The sequence below is a fragment of the Cyprinodon tularosa genome, unplaced genomic scaffold (genome assembly GCF_016077235.1).
Source record: "Cyprinodon tularosa strain WSP-4 unplaced genomic scaffold, ASM1607723v1 ctg621, whole genome shotgun sequence".
Classification (NCBI taxonomy): domain Eukaryota; kingdom Metazoa; phylum Chordata; class Actinopteri; order Cyprinodontiformes; family Cyprinodontidae; genus Cyprinodon; species Cyprinodon tularosa.
In genome coordinates, this window is record NW_024039365.1 from 446006 (window position 1) to 470821 (window position 24816).

General features: G+C 36.6%; 1 protein-coding gene across 2 annotated transcripts; it reads left to right on the forward strand.

Moving 5' to 3' along the window:
* Positions 1-15054: 15054 nt before the first annotated feature.
* On the forward strand, positions 15055-24322 carry tamm41 (TAM41 mitochondrial translocator assembly and maintenance homolog). 2 transcript variants are annotated; one of them, XM_038307830.1, is made up of 9 exons: positions 15055-15190; positions 15314-15491; positions 16505-16687; positions 16785-16877; positions 16989-17139; positions 17438-17583; positions 21022-21187; positions 22341-22403; positions 23623-24322. In XM_038307830.1, the coding sequence occupies exons 2-9, from the start codon at positions 15354-15356 to the stop codon at positions 23712-23714; spliced, it is 1032 nt and encodes a 343-aa protein (XP_038163758.1). In that variant the 5' UTR covers positions 15055-15190; positions 15314-15353; the 3' UTR covers positions 23715-24322. The 2 variants fall into 2 exon arrangements, with proteins under 2 accessions (XP_038163758.1, XP_038163759.1); XM_038307831.1 differs by having other exon boundaries at positions 15122-15190; positions 15311-15491.
* The last annotated feature ends 494 nt before the right edge of the window (positions 24323-24816 follow it).

Sequence of the window (24816 nt, forward strand, 5' to 3'; positions counted from 1 at the left end):
GCCCTTTTTCCTCTAGCTTACTCTCACTGAGCCACTCGCTGCCTCCCTCTCTCCCCCTCCTCCTCCACCTCCATCCCCCTCCTCTCCTCCCATCATCATCCTCCTACATCACAGACAACGTTCAAGTGTCGTGCTGCAACATTGTAACGCTACGTGCCGTGTGCAGCCAATGGAGGGGGTTTCCTGCACGCGCGCTTGAGGTGGAGCTCACAGTTGGAAACACCATCCATCACGCTCCACAAGCCCCACCTTCTCCTGCTGCCATCCTTTCATCTTTTAGCCGTTGGCTCAACATGTCACATCTCTTTTATGTACAATCAGTGAACTCTGTCAATGTTTTCTTATAAATGATGCGTTACTCAAACCTTTAAATACTATGCCTGACACAGGACCTGCCAATGAAAGTGATTTAACTGCTATATTTGTGGTCGTCTTCCTTGTCTTTTATTCATCTCTCTGTCTGTTCTCTTAATTCTGTCATTCTAAAAGTCTGCTTTGTGATGATAATAAATAAAAGAATAATAAAGAGTTAAATTTATCAATTCAATCTCTTTATTTTTTTTTGGCGATGCATGTTTCCTCAATCAGTGGCTTCTCAGCCCATGTTAGTTTAGGGCTTTGCTGTTTGGCCAGCATTTTCATAATTTTTTGCATTCATTTCGTGGATTGATACTACCTCTGTGGCAGCAGTGCGCTTGTCCTTACGTTACCTGCTTGCTGCCTCAGAATCATTCTTGATAGGACTGCTTCATATTGACAGCATCCATTACTGCTGCTGTCCACCAATAGGTTCGGTGATTGACGCCATGACAGCAACGCATACCTTACAGCCACAGCTGTGCTTGAACAATGTGTTCATTATGGAAAATCTATGACTTAAACAGAATTCCACTAAAGGAACACCACAATCCATTCTTGCCGATGATGCATGTCCAGGTGTCACATGGCGTTGAAGTCCCCCAGAACCCTTTTTACGTTTGCCAAACTGTAAAATATTTTCTAAGTATGTATATTTAACAGTGTATTGTTTTGAAATAATGTTTCTTTGTAAATATGTTATGATGTACATTGAGTAAACATAAAAAATTTTAGAAATGGAATAAGTAGTTTGAAAAGCAAACACTAACACCAACCTGCCATCTCATCCAGTTATGCAGTTTTATTTATCTATCCTTTTTACTGAGAATCCTACACAAACAAAGCAAATGGGAATTCCACTATCATTAATAATGCTCCAATTTGATTTGCAGTAAACAATATAGTGATGCTTGCTCTTTCTCTACATATATTATTTTTCAGATAGCTTACAGCTCTCCACTGCATTCAATAAAAATGAGCAGAAGTGATGTTGGATGCAAGAGTTTTCCCTTGAAATTAAAAATCATCGGTCAAGCTCCACCTTTCAATACCGTTGTGTCCTTGTCCTTTCACATGTGAAACACACATTTTTCTTATGTAAAACACATTTGACTCACATGCCAAATCGTGGGATTTAGCTGTAAAACATGATTCACATGTGCCTTTAACATAAAATTTTTCAAATCCACATGTGAAATTTGCATGGTACATATGTTTTGCATGTGTTTTTCACATGTGAAATTCATGGTGTTTTTTGTAATTGTTGAGGGAGCACATGGTGTTCTGAGTTTGCTGAAAACAGAGGACTTGGTCATATTACTATTAGTTTGTTTATTGATACCTTTTCATGTAAAATGATCTGAAAAGTATGCTAAATTACTGAGCAGAGGTCTTTATAGTTGGTGCTTTAGTTATATAAAGAATATAAGCCATTTTTTTATGATTATTTTGTTTACTGTATGGCATCCCTTGCAGCTATAATCAAGCATGCAATGTTTCTAGGTTTTAGTATTAAGGCATTTGGTTCATTTTTGTAATATTTAGCAGAGGGTTTTCCAGATCCCAGTTGGAACAAATGCAAAACATAAGACAGCTCTAGAGTTTACTAGGATCTAAAATCTATCAAATACTTCAGGTGTTTAAACAAATTTAAAGATGAGGCTCTGTGAAGATCTGTAAATATTTCTGTTGCACCAAGACACTTTAAGTTCACCAGCTTGTAATACTGCAGTGAGATTGGACAAAACCAGAACATGATGGCTTGCAAATCTTGTTTTGAAAGTTTAATCTCTCTTTGTGTTGAAAGGCAAATCTTATAAGAAATGTTGAATACAAGGTCATTCAAATTAGGGATTAATATACAGGATCTTCAACAAACTGCTTGTTTCAGCAGATGCCATCTTCCTCTCCTTCTCAGCAAACATCTCCTGGACATCCTGGCTTCATTATATATTTGTGGTTTGAGGTCAAAAGCAAACAAAGATAATCAAACAGCATCAGCAGAAGCAGCCTGTGTCTGCACAGCCGCTCTAAGCCTTACTTCACAAAACCGCCAAAAGATGACAGGACAAAGAGGGAGAAAGAAGATTATTCAAGCGGAAAGAAAATCCCACACATATCTAAGCTACATTAAGGAGAGCAGCGTGGCATTAACAGACTGCAGAAGAGGAGAATTTACCCCACACTACTGCACCTTCATCTTCTAATATAGAGCTGAGATCTCAGAAATGTTTTGTAACATGTTCAATATTTTCACCACATGTTTTAAGCACTGAAAGATAGGAAGGTATTTACTGAGCTTTGTGAAAGGAATGAGTTTTTCTTTTTCTTTTTGCTCTCATTGAGAGACTTGATTCATAACCTTTTGCAAATAGTAAGTGCAGCTTGAATTACAGAAAATCATTGTAGTAGAACACATCAGCCATTTCACCTTGTATTCACCTCCAACATTCAGATGGACACAGAAACCATTAAGCTGTGGCTTTTAGATTTATTAGTTCAGGTCCTCTGATGTGCAGCGTGACAGAAATTCTGCTGATGAAAGAGAAAAGGTGGCATCACTTTATGGGTTATGTAAAAAAAAAAAGAACACAGTCAGTTGGAGGCCAGACAACTGCAGCATAGCATTTTATCCTGTGGATACTTTAAGTCCAGTTTGATATATTCAATAAAAAATATCTGACCTTCTTTGAAAAATATATATCATTTTGAGGAATCTTGAAGCAAGTCACGATGAGTCAGGCCTGATGAAAGGGGGAGGAGAAGGTCTGTGTTTAGCCAAGCAGAAGAGAGCCAGAGTGAATCACAGAGCTGCATCATGAACTCGAGTGGCATCTTGAATATATACAGGCCCACATGCTTCATGAAATGCTTTCATGACAAATAATAAATCTCTATAAACTATTAAACTGCTCTCATGTTGACTACATCGGTTGTAGGAGTTTTATTTACATATATAATCATTTTAAATGCATATTTTGGCATTCATCGTACTAAAGATTTTGACATTGTTTTTCATTTCTATGACGCATTTTTTGGTTTCAACCACAATAGTGACACATTTGCCTTATACAATTCTATAATTGGCACACTCAAATCTCCAAAGATCTCTTAAGTGTCCAACTTAATTTCACAACTTATTTGGTCTATCCTGTATAGCACATCTGGATAGATGCTGTTATGCCATTTGCCATGATCATACTTTTTGGACAGTGGGAACCAGTGTCCATATTTCATCCTGATAGGATGACCAGAGAAGAAAACGCAGCTTTGGTGAATAACAGCTGGGGGACTTCAGCAGCCCCCCTTTTTCAGCCAAAGCAGTCACATGGAAGTCACAGAGGTGTGAAAACCTACCCCCCTCTGTGAGGGCAGAACAAAACCACAGAGCACACAGGATTCTTCCTCTTTTGGGCTCTTCACTTTTTCTCCCTCGTCTGATCCAGCCTGCTTCTGCTCCTGCTCTCAAAGCTGGGGCCCACTGTGGCCCACAGTGGAGATGCAGGCCCCAGGGAAACCAGATCCCCAGAACCATCAACAATGAGTCAGAACTCTTCAGAACCTAACTGCTGCAAACAGAACTTTTGCAACACATTTCTCTTGAGTTTCAGAACTTACAGAGCCAAACTGGATGAGAACCATGCCCTTTGGGGCGAGACTGAGAGGACCCCTGCTGTGAGACTGAGAAAAAGGAATCCCTGACTGCAGAGCTGCAAAACTGGATGAAAGTCAAGCTTTCCAAACGGACATGGAAAAAGGTTTGCAGGTCTAGCATGATTAGGGACAAAACAAGCAATGTGTCTTTTGATGATGCTCATATTGTGTGTTTACTGCTGAGTAAAGACAACGCTAATTGATGCTAAAGAATGTACTGCATGCTACGCTATGCTACAGGAATATGTGTTGAGCTGTTGCTAAAGCTTAGACAAGCTTTATTCACTAAGGATTTAAACACTGATATAACATTAGTGTTCATGTGTTCCTCAGATGCTCATTACATTTCCATTGCCAAGTATGACCAAGAGTCATTTAGTGGAATCCTGATGTCTATTCGCTGCTAGCTATTTCAAGGAAGGTAAAGAATCATTTAGCTAAATGTTATTGGTTCTTGATTAAGCAAATCATTCAATAAAACATTATTTGGCCAAATAATGTTTTATTCACCTCATGGAGTCATTTGCATTTTGAATTGGTCTGAAAACATTCCAATTTCTTTAAAATTAGTGAAAAGCTAATTTGATCACATTCCAAATTCTTCCAGATAAACTTTGGTTTCAAACACAGAATTCATCTTAAACTGTAATATGTTTTTCAACCGTTTTCCCCTTCCTCTTTGTACATAGTAGTTAGTTTAGTTTAGTTGAGTTTTACTAGTCTTAGTTGAGAGTGCTAAACTGAAATACGTTTCAGTTTAGCACTCTGAAACGTATTTCATTAGGGATGGGACAGCATGGGACAGCATTAGTGTCCCATGCTGAATGATTTTTGTTAATAAAATCTTATATTTTGAACAGAAGTTGTGGTGAATTTATTCCATGTATGTGCAGAAATAACTGTTTGACCATGATTAGTGCTCAAATCACTCTTTCATCTATTGTTCTAACACAGTTAGTAGGACTGTGTGTCATAAACAGTATATAACAGCTGAAATAATATCTGATTAAATAAGATATTTCACCACCCCTACAGGGGAGGGCAATAAACATCTTAAAGTATCAGAAACATAAATTCCCAGCGGGCTGGGAATAGAATTTAACTATAGAATCACAACATAAATATGGCGTGCCTAATTGCTGGGCCCATTATTTGTAACATTTATTTAGTGTCCCATGCTGCTGGACTCATTGAATGTAACATTTAGTTGGTGTCCCAGTTAGGTGGTCATCGAATATACAGTAACAGTCATTCTGCACATATATGAGAATAAACTTAGAGCCATTATTGAAAACCCTCTGAAAGCATTAACATCATCTCTCACCACTCAATAATGAAATCTTAAAGTCACAACCTAAGAATCCAATACTAAATGTCTTAGCTTATATGAGAAGAAAATATAACCTTTGACATTCTTGGAGCATCAAAATATAGAAAATTTAACTAAATCTAATAACTCCAAAATATCTCTTCAGCTAGTGATAACCAACTTTACTTCAAAGCAAAACTCAGATGATTCAAATCAATCTGATCACTTTGGTCCAACTAAAACTAAAAGATTTAACACCCAAGTTAATCTTATCGTTCGACCAAAATTTAGGCACATCTATAACTAGATGCTGCCATTTGTGGTTTCTATAACCACATCCCAAAAATGAAAACTCCCAAGTTATGCTATTTCAAAGTCACCTCCAGTCCAAAATAGGTTAGATGCCTCGAAATTTAACCTAAATCCCTTTGTCTATTAGTCTGATAAGACTCCTAAACACTTATTTTATATTGTGTAGAACAAGATGTGTTGCCAGATTTAACATAAGTTAATCTGTGGTCCTACCTGACCAAAAGGGGGTGGATTCAAATTAAATTGCTTAAAATCCCTTAAAGAAAGGTGAATCATAAGCTAATTTGCTAGTAAATCCTTAAAAAGGTAAGCTTTGCGCCAAACTGCTTATAAATCCTCCAAGACAGGTAAAGCATGCGCTAAAATAGCTAATAAATCCTAAAACAAGGTGTAGCATTTTTAACACTGAAAGAAAAGTGTTTCTTTGATATCACAGAAAAGGGTGAAGCATAAGCAAAATTGCTTGTAAGTCCTTAAAAGGTAAGCTTTGCGCCAAACTGCTTATAAATCCTCAGACAGGTAAAGCATGCGCTAAAATAGCTGGTAAATCCTAAACAAGGTTTAGCATTTTTAACACTGAAAGAAAAGTGTTTCTTTGATATCACAGGTTTAAAGGTAACCCGTGACCCGTTTCTACACACATAAAAATAAGTCCTTACAATATGTATATGTAAATATACAAGTATAGTGGGTACTGACTGGATTGTGTTCTTTTGAAATTTCTTCATAACTTGTGTTTTTGTGCCATCAGCTGAAAATGGATCCAAGCATCCTCAATTCTGGGCACACCATTGACTCCATAGGCACAGAGAAACAGAAACAAATTGTTGCAAAGCTTATCCACTTATCTCCAGAAAAGCAGGATAACCTAAACAATTTTAACCTCAGCCTATGTGAAGAAAAGATTCAAGAATTAATGAACTTAATTCAAAACCCAAATGGAAACTTTCTGATAACAGATGTACTCTGTGAGCTCACGCTTCTTTATCAGCTTAAATCCCAAATAAAAGCTAAACAGTACTCTGAGTTAGAAGCCAAATATCAGATGATCTGCCACAGAGTAAGTGCTGCAAACATTTTATTGTCAGGAGCTGACAAGATCAAAGACCCATGTGGCCAGACTGACCATGCCTCAGAACAAACGGTGACCCCCCTCTTGGAGGAGCTACGCAATAAACAAAGCAAGCAGACTTTGAATCAGCAGGAGGTCACCCCAGTCAAAAGGAGAACAGTTCCTGAAGCAGATACAAAGTCTCTAAACTCTGAGTTAACACTAAATAGATCTGAAGATGTTCAAAGTCAAAGTAGAGTCGCAGACAGAGAGAAACAAGTAGATCACTTGGTAAACTCAAGCAGTTTAAAATTTTGCAAAGGACAGCCATGCAAACCAATCTCTGTCTCACACTCCACTGACCGAGCATCAAGTGCCAAAGTTCACACCTTGAAAAACTGAGGAGAACCAGTCTCCCTTGTGTCATCAAAGGTTAGCTCAAAACCCCCCACCACTTAATGAGCACAACCAGCTTCCTGACGGGCCAGGTCCACCGAGTGACCATAGAATTCAACAAATTGAATCCTTGGCCAAAGACATTGATATTTTTGACCCAGAAAATCAACACTCCAACATAGCTGATTATCTGCAAGAGGTTGAGCACTGTCTAAAAGACTTGCCATTTCCTTCTTCTCGTGAGAAATTGAAGCTGATTTGGAAAACAACAGCTAGAAGCGTCCATGTTTTCATAAAATCTCTTCCTTCAAAAATCAGAGAAAGTTATTCAGCTCTTTGTCAAACCTTAAGAGAAGAATATTCTGGTTACAGAGATCCGGCATTAGCAACGCTTGAGGCATCTTTAGTTCTCCAAGGAGAACATGAAACACCCAGAGAATATTACTTTCGCTTAAGACAGGTTTATTTTGAGGGCTGCAGTTCTCCAGATATTGACGAAGAAGATCACACCTTTAAAGCATTGTTCATCCAAAATCTACATGAAAGTGTACGATATGACGTAGCAATGCATTGCAGGATAGAGAACCTTTCTATGCAGGAAACTCGCAGATATGCTCAGCTTGTTTGGGAAATACGTCTCAAATCAGATAGATTTCAAAGCAAGCTTAGAGTCTTTAACCTTCAAACAAAGAACAGGACCAGAAACAGACACAGATTCAGTTCCCCAGTGGTTCACCAAGATGAAGGTCATAAGCCTTCACATCACAATGCAAAACCAAAGGTTTACACTGGTAAAGGGGGACATCAACAAGTTACAGAAACAACCACAAAAGAAAACTTAGAACAGATCTGCAAAACAGTTCTTACAGAGCTACTGGCTTCTCTGACCAATCACAAGGTACCACAATTCCAAGCTAATGGTAAAACTTATCATATCCAAGAGTATGATAGTTGTTGATAATTTCTAACATACTTTAACCTGTTTTATCCTTTCTTTCTTTTGTTTCACAACTTGAGAAATGATGAAGGATGAACAACAGCATCATGAAGGTGTTAGGAAATTTTGTTTGGAATGTATATATTTGTGTATCAGGGTCAGACTTTCCTGCCAGACCTGCTTCAACCAAACGCAAAACCTCTGGAGAAAATGAACTGTTTTATGATAAGATAGGGTCAGCTTCTGCCAGACCTGCAACAAATCCTCCAGGGACAAACACTGGAGAAGATATGAACCCTAAATGAACTTTCTTCCTGCCAACAGGAACCTGACTCATCACCGCTCCAGATATCATGGCTTTATGGACTTATTTGTTGATCTGAAAACAAAGAACTGCATCTTTTATTTCCAGATCAAAAAGGGGGAATGTTATGCCATTTGCCATGATCATACTTTTTGGACAGTGGGAACCAGTGTCCATATTTCATCCTGATAGGATGACCAGAGAAGAAAACGCAGCTTTGGTGAATAACAGCTGGGGGACTTCAGCAGCCCCCCTTTTTCAGCCAAAGCAGTCACATGGAAGTCACAGAGGTGTGAAAACCTTCCCCCCTCTGTGAGGGCAGAACAAAACCACAGAGCACACAGGATTCTTCCTCTTTTGGGCTCTTCACTTTTTCTCCCTCGTCTGATCCAGCCTGCTTCTGCTCCTGCTCTCAAAGCTGGGGCCCACTGTGGCCCACAGTGGAGATGCAGGCCCCAGGGAAACCAGATCCCCAGAACCATCAAGGATGAGTCAGAACTCTTCAGAACCTAACTGCTGCAAACAAAACCTTTGCAACACATTTCTCTTGAGTTTCAGAACTTACAGAGCCAAACTGGATGAAGACCATGCCCTGGTGTGAGACTGAGGGGACCCCTGCTGTGAGACTGAGACAAAGAACCCCTGACTGCAGAGCTGCAAAACTGGATGAAACTCAAGCTTTCCAAACGGACATGGAAAAAGGTTTGCAGGTCTGGCATGATTAGGGACAGAACAAGCAATGTGTCTTTTGATGATGCTAATCATATCGTGTGTTTACTGCTGAGTAAAGACAACGCTAATTGATGCTAAAGAATGGACTGCATGCTACGCTATGCTACAGGAATATATGTTGAGCTGTTGCTAAAGCTTAGACAAGCTTTATTCACTAAGGATTTAAACACTGATATAACATTAGTGTTCATGTGTTCTTCAGATGCTCATTACATTTCCATTACCAAGTATGACCAAGAGTCATTTAGTGGAAGCCTGATGTCTATTCGCTGCTAGCTATTTCAAGGAGGTAAAGAATCATTTAACTAAAGGTTTTTGGTTCTTGATTAAGCAAATCATTTAATAAAACATTATTTGGCCAAATAATGTTTTATTCACCTCATGGATTTGCATTGTGAATTGGTCTGAAAACATTCCAATTTCTTTAAAATTAGTGAAAAGCTAATTTGATCACATTCCAAATTATTCCAGATAAACATTGGTTTCAAACACAGAATCCATCTTAAACTGTAATATGTTTTTCAACCGTTTTCCCCTTCCTCTTTGTACATAGTAGTTAGTTTAGTTTAGTTGAGTTTTACTAGTCTTAGTTGAGAGTGTTAAACTGAAATATGTTTGACTTGGAGCTGAATGATTTTTGTTAATAAAATCTTATATTTTGAACAGAAGTTGTGGTGAATTTATTCCATGTATGTGCAGAAATAACTGTTTGACCATGATTAGTGCTCGAATCACTCTTTCATTTATTGTTCTAACACACAGTTAGTAGGACTGTGTGTCATAAACAGTATATAACAGCTGAAATAATATCTGATTAAATAAGATATTTTACCACCCCTACAGGGGAGGGCAATAAACATCTTAAAGTATCAGAAACATAAATTCCCAGCGGGCTGGGAATAGAATTTAACTATAGAATCACAACAATGCAAACTACATTTCGTTGCTTTGTACTCGTCACAGTGCAATGACAATAAAGTTGAATTCTATTCTATATATACTTATAAATGGCCAGGCTTTTAGTCAGCAAAATTTGCACAATATAATTTTTAAAAGTGGATGAACGGACAGACATGTGAGGAGTATTGCAAAACAGTATATGTCTTTGTGGACTAAGAACAAAGCTTAGCAATCAGGTAACTCTATAAAGCTAAACAGGTGGTCCTTATCCTTAAATCCTTTAGGACTACTATCCTTCCTCAGCTAAATATAAATAAATAATTATGATCTCAATCTATTTACTCTACATGGAACAGACACTATAGGTCCAAATTCCAGTCATTTGTATTTCATGCTTGTAATTCAGAGCATACTTTAGCTAGAATACACATTTCCACTTTAAATATCCACAAAGTCTCAGGATTGTGTATTTGCTTGTTTAGAGACAAGAATTAGTGTGTGTGTGTGTGTGTGTGTGTGTGTGTGTGTGTGTGTGTGTGTGTGTGTGTGTGTCTGTGTGGCCATGTCTTTAATACCTGGTGGGGACAATTTCCTAGGATTATGCTACATTTTGGACACTCATAGGTACTTGTGGGGACCAACAACTGGTCCCCATAAGGAAAGTTTCTCTTCTTGGGGTGGGGGTTAGTTTTAGGACTAAGGTGTGAATTGAGTTTAGGTTAGGTTTAGGGATAGGTATGTGTCGGTAATGGTTAGGGTTAGGGCAAGGGTCATGGTTAGGCCATATAAATTAGTGGGAAATGAATGGAAGTCAATGGAAGGTCCCCACAAGGCTATTGTGACACAACATGTGTGTGTGTGTGTGTGTGTGTGTGTGTGTGTGTGTGTGTGTGTGTGTGTGTGTGTGTGTGTGTGTGTGTGTGTGTGTGTGTGTGTGTGTGTGTGTGTGTGTGTGTGTGTTTGTGTAGCTTTTTACATTGTGTAATTTCTCTTCTTGGTTTGGGGGTTAAGGTAGGGACCAAGGTGTCAGGTTTGAGTTCAGGACAGGGTTAGGGTTAAGAATGAATTGTTAATGATTAGGCTTAGGTTAGGGTCTGTGTTAGGCCACAGAAATGAATGTGAAATCAATGGAAAGTTCCAATGAGGATGGTAGGACATAATAATAACATATCTGTGTTTGTTGAATGAATCTGCTTGGCTAAGTATAAATGTTTTTCTGTTGGTCTGGCAGTGTGTGACTGCATGTGCATGTACATTATTAAACCTAACATGGCTTCACTGGTGCAACTTAAATAATCAAGAAAAAGAAATTGATCGACCGTTTTGCACAAATAACTAATTAAAATAATTGATTAACTTTCCATTAAGCTCTAGTTTTAAGCATTTGTTTAATGAGTAGCAGTAACAGAGAAGCATAAAACTGATTGGATGTTAATCTACTCGCTGTGCTGGAAGTAATCCCAGGATCGCACAGCTTTGTGGTGACAGAAAGAGGAATACGGACATCTAAGTATGGAAAATATAGGTCTACGTTACCACACTAAATTGCATTATAGGCATAAGAGATAAATCTCCTAAATCATTTGTGAAAGCTGTAACCTAAAAAAAAAAAAAAAAAAGTTAACACAAATTGCTTTTTTTCTACCCAATTTAGTGATTGCATAAAATACATTGTTTTGAATTAATTTTAGCAGTGCCGATGATAGATAAGAGATGAGATTAAAACACCCACACAGTAAAGATCTGAAGCATATCCACCAAAACAGCATTAATCCAGACACACACAGAGAGACAAAGAGATAATGTTACTCTGTAGAGTTACAGTGCTCAAGAGACTGCTGCTGATATTTTTGTCTAAAAGATGGTCTATTAAGTTATAGTAAGGCAGAACAGAAAGTACAAGTCTGAACTTACCATGGCAACAGGTGGAAGAGAGAACATCTCAGTACTTCAAGAACAACAAGAAAGTACAAGAATAATACAGATACGATTTTCCAAAGAACAGAAAACATCTCAGTGAGGCAAAATAAATAAATGAATATATATATATATATATATATATATATATATATATATATATATATATGTAGATATTTAGAAAAAACAGTATAGAATAATATGTTAGTATTATAACATATTATAACATATAACATATATTATAACATATAACATGTTATATATTTTGATGTAACTTTTTTTGCCAATACAGGTCTTTAGTCAAACTGTGTAACCAATCACTGATGAAAACAAGTTTGATTGTACCTAGGTTTGAGCTTTTTATGATGAATTAACCATACATATTGCACATTAATTGGAAAAAAGCAGCTTTCTACCAAGGTTGGATCTGGAGCACTTCCATCTTTTGTCCACGAGCTGAAGAAATATACACAAACCAACGTGTGTTTTAAACAGCTTTCACAATGTTGTAGAAATTCATTTTGAAGAACCATACTGTCATGTTCTTTCTTTCCTTTCAGAGCACAGGAGTCTGTTGTGAGGTTAATGTTGCACATTCTTTTGATGCTGCAACACTGGGCATGGAAAGCCGTGACCATTACCATGGTAACGGCAGCATAAAAGTGAAAAGCTTCTCCTCTTTATTTTGTATGCTGCACACATATTTGTTCTTACCTTTTATATCATACTATGTTATTATTGATAACTATTAACTTCAATTTTGTGTATTCATATCTAATGATATTTGGAGTCTCTTTAAAACAGAGTAGCTTTTTGACTTGTGTGATTTCCAAATAATGGAAATATGTCATGAATGTTTCTGCTGCTCCAACATGAAGACCAGGCTTCACAGATTGCAGTTCATCATAAAATCTGGAATTGATTTCAAGTAATCACTGAAACCCTGTGTACCCTTACTTAACAGATATTTAAAGATGTATAGAAGTTGTCTTTGGTAGATACACACTCATATGCCAACATACATGCATATCCTCTCTCTGTTTAATAACTTTACATGAAACCAACATAAACTCAAATATGTGATTTTAAGACTTAGCTTAATATCTGTAGAAATACTGCATTTTCCAAGGTAAATATCAGCTTAAAACCGCATGCTTAAAACTAATTCACTATGAGATCACTATGTTTATAAATTTTAGAACATGTCTTTATTTCATTTTTACATCAAACAGGACTAAAGGCAGAAGAGTATTTTTAAAGTATAGAATAGAATAGTGACAGTGGCTAAAAGAACTATGCATAGGAAAGCTTACAGGTACAAGCAAGAAAAAAAAATACAAAGACATGTTAAAGTTATATTTAACAGCAAAAGGAAAAAACAGATCTAAGAAAGAAAGAAATGTTGGGAATTTCTAATTCTTGTGAAATCGAAAATTTATTTTAGTCACAAGAAAAGAAAAAAAATTAAGTAGAAGCCAGTTACCAGAACAGAACAGACGGATGGAAGAACTGTGCAATAAACGAGTGTGGAAAAAAAAGACACTTTATTGGCCAGTAAAACACTATGTAAGTACCGGTAGTCATTAACATCTGTGCAGATCAAACGACTGATGTACAAAACATGTGAAAATTAGCAACAGTGCAGAGGATGATGTGCATCAGAAAAATATAGTCCTTGATTAGATAAAGAACGTAACGAGTATGGTTTTATATTAGGCAAGTTGTGAACCGCAAAGAAGATAGTATTATTCAATGTAACACTAAAAAAAGAAGGTTATATGACTTTTTATACATTGTATTAGAATTCAGGAAAAAAAAATGTATATTAACATTTTGTAAAGACTAAGAACCTGTACATTTCACAGAAGACAATCAAACCTGACTTAGAGAGAATCAAGATCAATAAAAAAACAAAAAAAGAATATACAGGTTTTTTTTTCCATCTGCTCTATTTCAAGAAACCATGTGCCCCAACAATGCTTAGATATGGTATCTATAGGCATTATTCAATGACCTTATCAGTATTCATGTGTGCAAAATAGGCAGTTTGTTGTTTGTTAATGATTTTCACGCTCGTGACAATCCAGTTATAAGTCGTAGACATATATTCAACAGTCAGAAATCTGCATTTAATATTAATTCATCCAATTAAATGTGAGAAGTGGGCCAAACGAAATTAACACTGCATCATTACTGAGGACTTATCAGACATTCTTCTATAACCACATACTTTTGACACATTTCTATTACTGAATATTATACTGATGATTTATATTCAGTATGTATATAATTAACATTCTGAGAATATTACAATCGCATGTGGTATTCCCTTTGTCTGCTCTGTGTTTGCTGCTCTGTGATTGCATCATTTCCCTTTCATAGTGTTTTTCATTTGTATGCATTTTGTTCACATCTTTGTTGGTCTAATTTATGTGTTTAATTTTCAAATTTTTGTTATAACAATAAAAAAAAAATTACAATACTAACATTCAATTGTAAGGGATGCCTTCACTGTGGGTGTGAAGAAATGTATAGTCACCTTTCTGGATAGTTTTTGCAATTTAGATATAAAAATTGTTAGAACAAAAGGAATTAGGTTGTTAGGCATTTAGTTGGCTAAAATATTTTGTTTTGCAGTTCTGAATAACATTTAAGATTGTTCTATGTACATTGCTGTTAAACCTACATTTTGATTTTTGCAGTAAAAGATTACACTAACTGTTCTACAGTAAATCAGGTCGTCAGAATGATTAAATTTCCTCTTTTCAATGTTTTGGGCCTAATGAAACTAATACAAAGGAGTAAATACTGTTTAATTCTTCTGTACTATTTTGACTGTATTCATTAAATTTCTTTATATTATTCTTGGTCAGAAAACTCAAAGAGAATATTTGCTTTAAGCAGACTTATCATATAGACAAACAAACTAAAGAGCAAACAGGTGGCCAAACCCCCCCCTCCAAAAAAAAAACACAAACCAGATCCCTAAACTTTACAGACAGCGACCTCTGCTGGTCAAAAAATACGTGTTTGCTATTTATGTATTTTTCTTTTTTATTATTATTATATCATTTATTCTAGTCAACTCACTAATGATATTTCCATTCGGAACATTATTCTAAATATCAAAAAACTAAAATTCACATTAAATTACAGGTTATTTCCCTTTTTAAAGTATTTCAATGCACGAACTACTACATTTCCCATCATCCCTTTCACCGTAGCGGAATCTGTGACGCACATATTAGTTGACGGACAATCGCACAGCTGTCCAAGCGGACTGTATGGATGGAGTTTATTAAAATAAACCGCTAGACAGAGGTACGCATTGCTTTTATTTTACGCCACATTAAATTCCCGCCGTGTGAGATGTACGTCTTACTTTCCTCATATGGTAGTTTGTTTTTAAACTTTATTTGTTCGGTCCTCTCGCCCTTACAGCAGCTCTTCAAGCTGCAGCCTTGCAGCAGCTTGTTTCAGCAGAATGAGTCTCCCAGCCTTGCAAAACACCGGCGTGTTCTACCGAAGGATCGTGTCACTGTTTCCGCAAGACATCAGTTTAGCTTTCGCGTACGGATCCGGCGTTTTCAAACAACATGGAACCAGCCAAGGTCAAATGGAGGTAAGAGTTTCTAAAGCAAGCAGTTGAAAGGACAGGAAGCTTGGTTGAAGTGGATAAATCTGATCAGGGAAAGAGTAATTCTGCAGCTCTTTAAAAATAAAGGGCATGGATGTTTATCTGCTCATCAGCTAGACATCAGCAGCAGTCCACAAAACTATTTGGTGTTTTTTTTTTTCCTTTACTCTTTTCTTAAGGCTGTGGTTGTTGCTGTTGCTTGTATTAAACTGTCCACAAGAATTCTTCCTTCCAGTATTGCCAGTGGTTGCTGGACTGCTTTCTTACAGTTGTGTAGGCTGTAACATTTCTTTATTTTTTACTTTTTATTTTATTTATTGGTTGTATGTTATATTTTATTGATATTTGCAAGCCAAAAATCATTATTATTAAATACTTGAAATTTAGTTATATAGTAGTAGTAAGTAGTAGTAGTAAACACACACACAGAAATAGTCGTTCTGAGGACCATGTGTTGACTCCCATTGACTTCCATTGATTTTCTTTCATTTTCAACCCTTTCTATGCCCTAACCCTAAAACTATCCCTAAACCTAACCATTACCAATGCAGACCTCACCCAAACCCTAACCCATTGACACCTTAGCCCTAAACCTAACTATTAGCAAAATAGCATGTAGGGACCAGCAAATGTCCTCACTTTGCAACACCTGGTACTCAATTTGATAGTGAAACTGACTATCAACTAGACAGGTACACACACATGTGTGTGTGGTGCAACATGCAGTAGAACAGTGAGTTGTGCTCAATTTAAAGGGATTATGAAAATAAATCAGCCACGTTGGTGTAGAAATGAGATGTTTTCCAGGAAGATGCAGAGTCTTGATTAGAGTTTCAACTGTTCAACATTCTTCAAGATTCAACAGTTCAACTTTAAATGTGCTCCCTTGATTTTTCTAGTTTTTACTCAGAAAACTGTAATTAATCAGTGTTATCAGATTCACTGCATACAACATGTTTGATATAAATTGATATTGTATTGTACTCTGATGTATACAGAGGAATATGCTGGACTTTGTGTTTGCGGTGGATGACCCGGTTACGTGGCACACCATGAATCTGCTCCAGAATCGTAAACACTACTCCATCCTCAAGCTGCTGGGGCCAAATAAGATCAGCTCCATACAAAATGACTACGGAGCTTCAGTTTACTACAACACACTGGTGCCGGTTGATGGAAGGGTATAACTTATGTTGTTTTGTTTTTTTGCAGATCTGACCGAGTTTTAAAAAAGATTACTTATTCCAACTGTTTATTCAATTCTTTTCTTTTTATCAGATGATTAAATATGGAGTGGTTAGTATAGACTCACTGATTGATGACCTCATGCACTGGAAGACTTTGTATGTTGCTGGACGTCTTCACAAGCCGGTCAGCAAAGATTTTATTTACTACTTTTGCTTTGTTTTTTCTTTTACATAGAAAAAGTGTTAACTGAATAAACTGCATTAACATGCTTATTTTCTACTTTCTCCATTGCAGGTTAGGATGTTGTTGCAGAGTGAGAATGGGAAGCTTCGTGCTGCTCTGGTATCCAATCTGAAGAGCGCAGTAACGGCCTCCTTCCTCATGCTGCCAGAGAGCTTCTCAGAGGAGGACCTTTTCCTGCAGATTGCTGGGCTTTCTTATGCTGGTTTGTAACTACGTTTCAGCTTCTTGGCAAACTTCAGACCTAGGAAGCTTTTATCCAGAGTTGTTTAATAATTACAGAAAATTTAATATGGATAGAGGTCAGTATATTATATATTAAGTTAATTTAAAATAACAAAAATGTCTATGCTTTCAGGTTTTCATAAAAATCTACCGATATACTTTGAGTTGTATGGATTTTGCAGCATAGACGCATATAAAATTGACAAGATATAACTGACATTGGCATTTCTTTATAAAGTCCTGTTTTGTGAGATACGATGTTGTTTTTGTCTTTGAAGGTGATTTTCGGATGGTGATTGGAGAGGACAAATCCAAGGTGGCCAATATCGTCAGAGACAACATTCAGCACTTTAGGATTCTTTACAGCAACATCCTTCGGGACTGCCCTCAGGTGGTCTACAAACCTCCACAAGGAAAACTTGAGGTAGGGTACGGCAAACAAAAAAGCAAAGCACCCTTCTTCCAAAATGTATGGAAATGTTAAACTCGTTCAATAAAAGTATTCCCATAGAGTGAAAGTGCCGAGAACCATTTACCACATTAGGGATGGTGTGTTTACAAAGATAAGCTGTGATTTACAACTTTTGCCACTAGCTTTTAGTGATGAGTCACTGACAGATTTTTCCATCAGATGTATGAATTTCTGCAGTACCTCTAGAATTTATATGAGTCTCTTAACTTCTTTGATTCATGCTCTTCATGCCTTACTTGTTTGTGAAATATCAAAAATCCATGATGGTCAAAATTCAATGTAGTATTTTGTTCACACAAGCTTAGGCTGCTTTTATTTATTTATTTTTTATTCGTTTTTTTGTTATTAAGTCTTAACTTATCCATATGTATTCCTTATGCAATGTAAGACTTATCTGACTCAGTGTTGTGCAGCTCTGAATAGATATTCTTTCAAGTTTCCTGGTTTGCTCTCCACCTGCTGCTGCCAATCCCTGTTACACAAAGAGAAACAGTCTCCAGCTCCAGGCACCTCACCACCTTGGAACAATGTGTCTCATAAGGGCATAGGAGCGTTTAATAGTCTGAGACTGCTGTTTATCTTTTTTTTTTTATGGTGTGTCAGATATTTGCAGCAAAAAAAAAAAATGTCTGAGTGATTTACAGGTGAGATCTGTAGAAGAAAACTTAACTAGTAAAACGTTTTTGCATGAACTATATTAAGGTGTCTGGAATAGGTCTCAGCTGTATGGTCCCACAAAGCTATAACTATTAGGTAATGTGTTGAGTATATAAACAGGGTTTAGATCATGGTTGTCAGGGCCGGGTCCTGTACATTTTAGGTATGTTAGACATCAGACACACCTGATTTCCATTGATGGCTGGTTAACAGAATCAAGTGTGTTAAAGCAGGGTAACTTTTATAACCTGCAGCCGCTAAGGAATGTCTTTAGAGACTCCTAGTTTTGGTGAAAATGAGGCATGGGAATTTAAAATGTTTTTAATTTGGTTTCTCGGGACATTCGGAGTAAGATCTCTGAAAACTTTACAGGTTACATCTTGTTGAAATATATTACTAGTTTCCCTTTAAGATCATGATCATCATCTATTTTTTTTTTTTTATTGAAATGAGTCACTAAATCCTGCAGTATCATGTTGATGCTAATAACGCCTCTTTGTTTCTTTGACGCCCAGTTTTAAAAGTCAGTTAATGTAATACGACTCAAAAGTGACAGTTATGTGAGCTTATGTTATTATTATTATTGCTGTTATGCATGCAAGACCTGAAATATGTCCCGTTTAATGATAATTTTTCCAGTAGAGAATCCCTGCTGTTATAACAGAACACATAATTGCTTGTGAGTATAATGAGGTTTGCAGTAAACATTTTCTGCAAAAAGTTTTTTACAGAGGAACACCTTTTATCTGTTGCACCTTACAAATGTGAAAAATAACAAAAATCAATAGTTGCCATATTCCTGACTAGTAGGTTTAATGACTTGTTTCATCAAAATATGCAGCAAAGCAAATGGCCAATGAAAAAGCAGAAAAAGGTTGTAGAGTGTGTTCAGCAAAAAGGCACAGAGGAACAAGTTTGTCTGCTTTAACCTGTATTTAACTGGAACAGTCAGATGAGTTGTTCAAGATATTATCAACACAGCAGACTAATGGAGTAACTGAAAAAAGTCATTGTTCCATGCTCGCATCAGTACAGGACTTCTGAAATGTTTCTATCCCATTCATTTGTTTTATTCTTTTTTTGATTAACCAGAGGGCCCAAACTATTTCACCTATGATGTTAATATAAATCAATTACAAATTAAAAAATCTAAAATGAAACATTTGAATCGACGGATCATTTAATGTGTAAACCAAGGTTTTCAAGCATTTATTAAATATAAACATAAATATATTCAACTATTTAATCTGGGGGACTAGGTGTTGCTCAGTGATTGCTGCATTTCACAGTTACTGTTATTGTTTTTCCAAGGGAATGCTCTTGATGTAGAATGTGCAGTTAAAGAGTGATGAAATTTACCAACACTGCAAACATTTTAGGATTACATTAAAGCATACCTATTAGGGCTGAAACAAGTAATTGGAATAATCAGTTATTGAAATAATCATCAACTAATTTAGTAACTGATTAGTTGTTAACAGGAGTATAGAGACTCTAAAATATGTCTTAAGCTGACAGAACGACCCACCTTTAGCAGCAATTATATCAAAATTGTAAAAAAAATATATATATAAACATTTTGCATTTAAGATAAAAAAAAACAAAACAAAAAACTTCATCTGCTAATATGTTCAATCCAGAACTTCTCAATTGGAAACCTTTTGATTTCACCTCGTTTAATTTATTTATATACTGTTTTATATTTTTTTAATCTTCTTTAAGAAACAATTGGTTATCCAATGATTAATCGATTCATTGAAAAAACTTATTGCCAAAATATTTGTAAGTTGCAGCCCTAATACTCCACAGTAAAATGTTAATGAATAACAATACACTAATGCATCTCTGGGTAAAATACTAGTTTTCCACCATAAAACCAGCTTTTGCCCAAAGGCAGACAAGTTCTTGTGTCATCAAGCATAAACTGATGCACCGATGAAAAAATGTCAGTTACTTGTTTAGCACAGAAACGAACAATTAGTTGCATATTTACACATTGCCTTTAACTGGCTGTAACAGAAAATAAGGTTGTTTTCCTTATCACGGTTTCTGCGGGTCATTAAAAATAATTAAAATCATTAAATTAAGGCCTGAAATTTGCATTAAAATTCATTGAATGTCATTATCGTGGCATTTAAAATGCGTTATTTAAAAAATGTTTGGAAAAGAAGCTCCAATATATATATATATATATATATATATATATATATATATATATATATATATATATATATATATATATATATATGAATGAATGAATGAATGAGGGTCATGGGTACTTGTTGATGGCATTACAATTATTTCTAAGAGCATTACAAGACCATTAAAAAGCATTAAATCAGAGTCACTCATTCCTGTATAAACCCTGCTAATGTTAAGAATAGAAAAAGAAGAACTTTTGATTGTCAAGAAGCCATGCTGCTGTACTTGGCTGTTTTTCCTTTTAGCTTCATCTGCCTTTCCTATTTTAACACCTTGAAACCAGGAAAACAGCAACAAGGAAAAAAGTAAATTGGAATCGAGGTAACAGCAAACCTTCTTAGAAACAAAATAAACTGTAAATACAAAATCTAGCTCTTGGTATATGGGGAGAAATTAAAGTTTTGAAATATTAAAATCTAACTGCATCTCCTACAGCATTGGCCAAAACCTGTTTCTCAGTTCATATTTATATTATTTTTTATTATTCCGGAGGATTTTCATTCTGATTTCATTCTGATCTGTTTTCTTTAGGTGGACAAAAGTCCTGAAGGCCAGTTCATCCAGCTGATGACGCTGCCTCGAACCCTTCAGCAAAGGATCACAAAGCTGGTGGATCCTCCAGGGAAAAACCGGGATGTGGAGGAGATCCTGCTGCAGGTTGCTCAGGATCCTGACTGTGGAGCTGTGGTGCAACAAGGTATGTGTAAAATGTGACCAAAGGATTAAAGGAATAGTACACCCAAAACATGATTAGCCTTCATTTTCTACTCACCCCCATGCTGAACAACACTCTGGAGTACTTTTTTGATATCTCAAATGCATCTGGAGATCTGGGAGGCTTCTTGCTGTCTGCTACATTCAAATAATGGAGGTCTATGGTGCCCGAGACAGAAAGGTCCATAAAAGTCCACAAAAACGTGTCAATATTCCTCCATGCTGCTCGTCCAATGTATTCCAAGTGTCCTGAGTGGGTAGCATCCAGAATTTACTCGAAACGAAGTCATTTAGAATGTTTTTAGAGCATAAACAGTAGTGTATAGGATTTCCTAAAAGCGTTCACGAGTCTACGGAAACCGCGGCAGACCAAACCAGATGAAAGTGCGCATTCAGCTCGGCAAAGAACTCCTGCTCTTCCTCAACACTGAAGTCCTCAGACATTTTTCTTTCGTTGTTTCTTTCTTTGCACAGGTAAACGGCACATTTCTTCTTCTACGCTTGCATTATTGGCAGAGCAGACGCTGAATGCGCACTTTCATCTGGTTTGGTCTGCCGCGGTTTCCGTAGCGTCGTGAACGCGCTGGCGCGCGCTTTCAGGAAATCCTATACACTACTGTTTATGCTCTAAAAACATTCTAAATGACTTCGTTTCGAGTAAATTCTGGATGCTACCCACTCAGGACACTTGGAATACATTGGACTAGCAGTATGGAGGAATATTGACACGTTTTTGTGGACTTTTATGGACCTTTCTGTCTTGGGCACCGTAGACCTCCATTATTTGAATGTCAGCAGACAGCAAGAAGCCTCCCAGATCTCCAGATGCATTTGAGATTATCAAAAAAGTACTCCAGAGTGTTGTTCAGCATGGGGGTGAGTAGAAAATGAAGGCTAATCATGTTTTGGGTGTACTATTCCTTTAAGGTCTGGTTTAAAATCTGCTTCAGTAAGAAGATTCATAGAAGAAATATGTTGGGTTTTTTTTCTTTTTTTTTAATCCAATTTGATTAGTAAACCTTTTTTAAGACAATAACTTCAGGAAACGGTCACTTCATGCTGAGACCAATGAAGAAACATTTTTTCTACTTTATAAACAAAGATGACTGAGATGTCCTGGTATTTCTCCTCCATAGCAATCTCATCTATTGTAAAAACCTCCAGCATAACACAGAGCATCAAAGGCATTGCTACAGCTGGTAAGAACTTCTATTTGTTTATAATCTTAGAATTTTCGAATAAGAGAGAAAATATTTCTTCAGTTTTGATGAATGAATACATTTTTAAATCATTTAAAAAAATCTACAACTAGAAGCTCTGTTAAGTTTGGATGGAAATTTTGTTTGAGTTTTTCTATACATTTTTCTTTTAACAGTTCTTTTCAGACTTTCTACTATTTATTCAACCTTTTTTTAGGCAGATTGTATGTTTTCATTTCCTTACGGTCTTAAAGCCCCTGTCACACCTTGGCGATTTAGATCAGTGTATGCCTGACGTACGGGAATCTGGACATAACACTGGCATACGTTGGATAAGTTATGGGTCAGTTTTGTATAAGTTATGAGCGGGCTGACACACGTCGACATACGGCAAATACGCCTTGAAGTATGCCAGCGTATGCTCACATGTGGGCCATAAGTCACAGGCAAGTTATCTGATCGTTGACTTGCGTTACGTGTCAGTTACTCATAAGGTGTGGCGTCTAGCTTATCCAAAACCTATGAGTAACTTGTGCATAACTTGTGCGTAACTTATCAAGAACTTGTATCCAACGCAGATCAACTTATTTGACATGTTCCAGATGACTGCTGACGTGTTTCTAACTTGCAGCTACTGTTTAATGGTGTATTGGCAGCGTTTTGGTATAAAAGAGGGTTCACAGGAGGAAACTGGCAGTTCTCCTCCAGGCTGCATCCCCATCATAGGGTCATTGTGAAGCTGAGTGTGATGAATCCTCCCTGCGTTCACGCCCACGAACATGACCAACAAACTAGCTAGCAGACTTGACGCTGAAATCGCTGCATCTGCAAACCTTCTTTCTTTCCTTTCTTTTTCCTTTCTTTTTTTTTGGCAGTCGGTAAACAGCAGCTAGGTTAATAATGGGATCAAAGACATCATTGTATGCAGAACGAGCTGATCACTGCCCCCCTCAGGCTTGTGCATTATTTCATGGGCAATACATTGCCGTGCCTGATGCATAAGTTAGGTTGTCGTTGTACATAAGTTCTAGACTTGAATTAATTAATTAATGCGCTATGTATACCCCCAAAATTTTTAAAAATACATAGAAAGTTCAGCGTATGCCAACGTTTTAGGAGATTCTGGGATGTCAGGCATACGCTGGGTAAATCTGCAAGGTGTGACAGGGCACTAAAGGACATTTAAAGGAGATTTGTTCTTGTGTCTTGGTCTTTTCAGGCTTATGGAAGACCGTGTCTTACAGCTCCAAAAAACTGATGAAGATGTGGAAAGGGTGGAGGAGGAAGCCTTCAGTCTCACAGATGTCCTGATGCAGAATATTCTGAATTTATCTCTTCTTAGTTATAGATAGCAAGAATTGATTATTGATTTTTCTGACCCCAAACAACTGTGACTTTAGCCAGTAAACTTTAACCCTTGTAGGCCATGTCTTCTATCACTGTGTGCATGGTGAGGACGTTTCTGCACTTTTTTTGTCCCACTAAAGCTCTCATAGTTGATGACTAAACCAGAGTCTAAGACTAAAAATGTTTTATAAATGCACCTATGGTCTTTGGATATTATTGAGAGGCTTACAGGAAAGCTTTGGCAACAGAAAGGTCACTAAAGCTGCAGGGAAATTGCTCTAAACCTTTACCTCCGGAATAAGTTTGGTTTCAGCAAAGGATTCCATCTGTGTGTTTTATTGTTTTCTATGCAAGTGGAAGCTGCTTCAATTTGATGACACACATTTATGTCTTGTTCCTGATATCTCAGCCAAAGAATCATTGAACTTGTGTTTTAACTTTTTCACAGCAGTTTTTTTATTATTGTTTCTTTGATAGGAAGCTGCCTCTACCGGTTCTACATTGTTAACTGCACAATGACACAAAGTTTATTTTTTAAAATGTTTATTAAACCCTTTTTGAATACACAGTAACTAGTCGGCTGCATGTTGTTTTCTTTACAGTCATTTCTATTAAATGTGAAGCTCCTGAACCAGAAGGAATAAGTTTCTGCTTCTGATTATTATTGGTTTAAATATAGCCCTTTAACTTTCATTTGCCCACTACTGAGTGTTAGTGTCAGCACTACCATGAAACTGTCAAAAAATGACAACAGAAACTGGTTGCACACAGATGTCTCTCATACAACATGATGGATCTTAAAGTATATTGCAATGAAGGAAATTGCTTAAAGACATAAATGCATCTTATTCAAAAACACTAGAGCTTGTAATTGCTGCCAAAAGTGGATCAACAACATATTCAGACTGAATACCTGTGATTTCTTAGCTTTCAACTTATTATAAATTTGCAGTGATCTCAACTTTTTTTCAGATTGAAATAATAGGGGATTGTGTAAAGAATACTGAGGAAAGAGATTATTAATGCAGCACTTTTAATACTTTAATAAATGACTAAAAATAGTTAA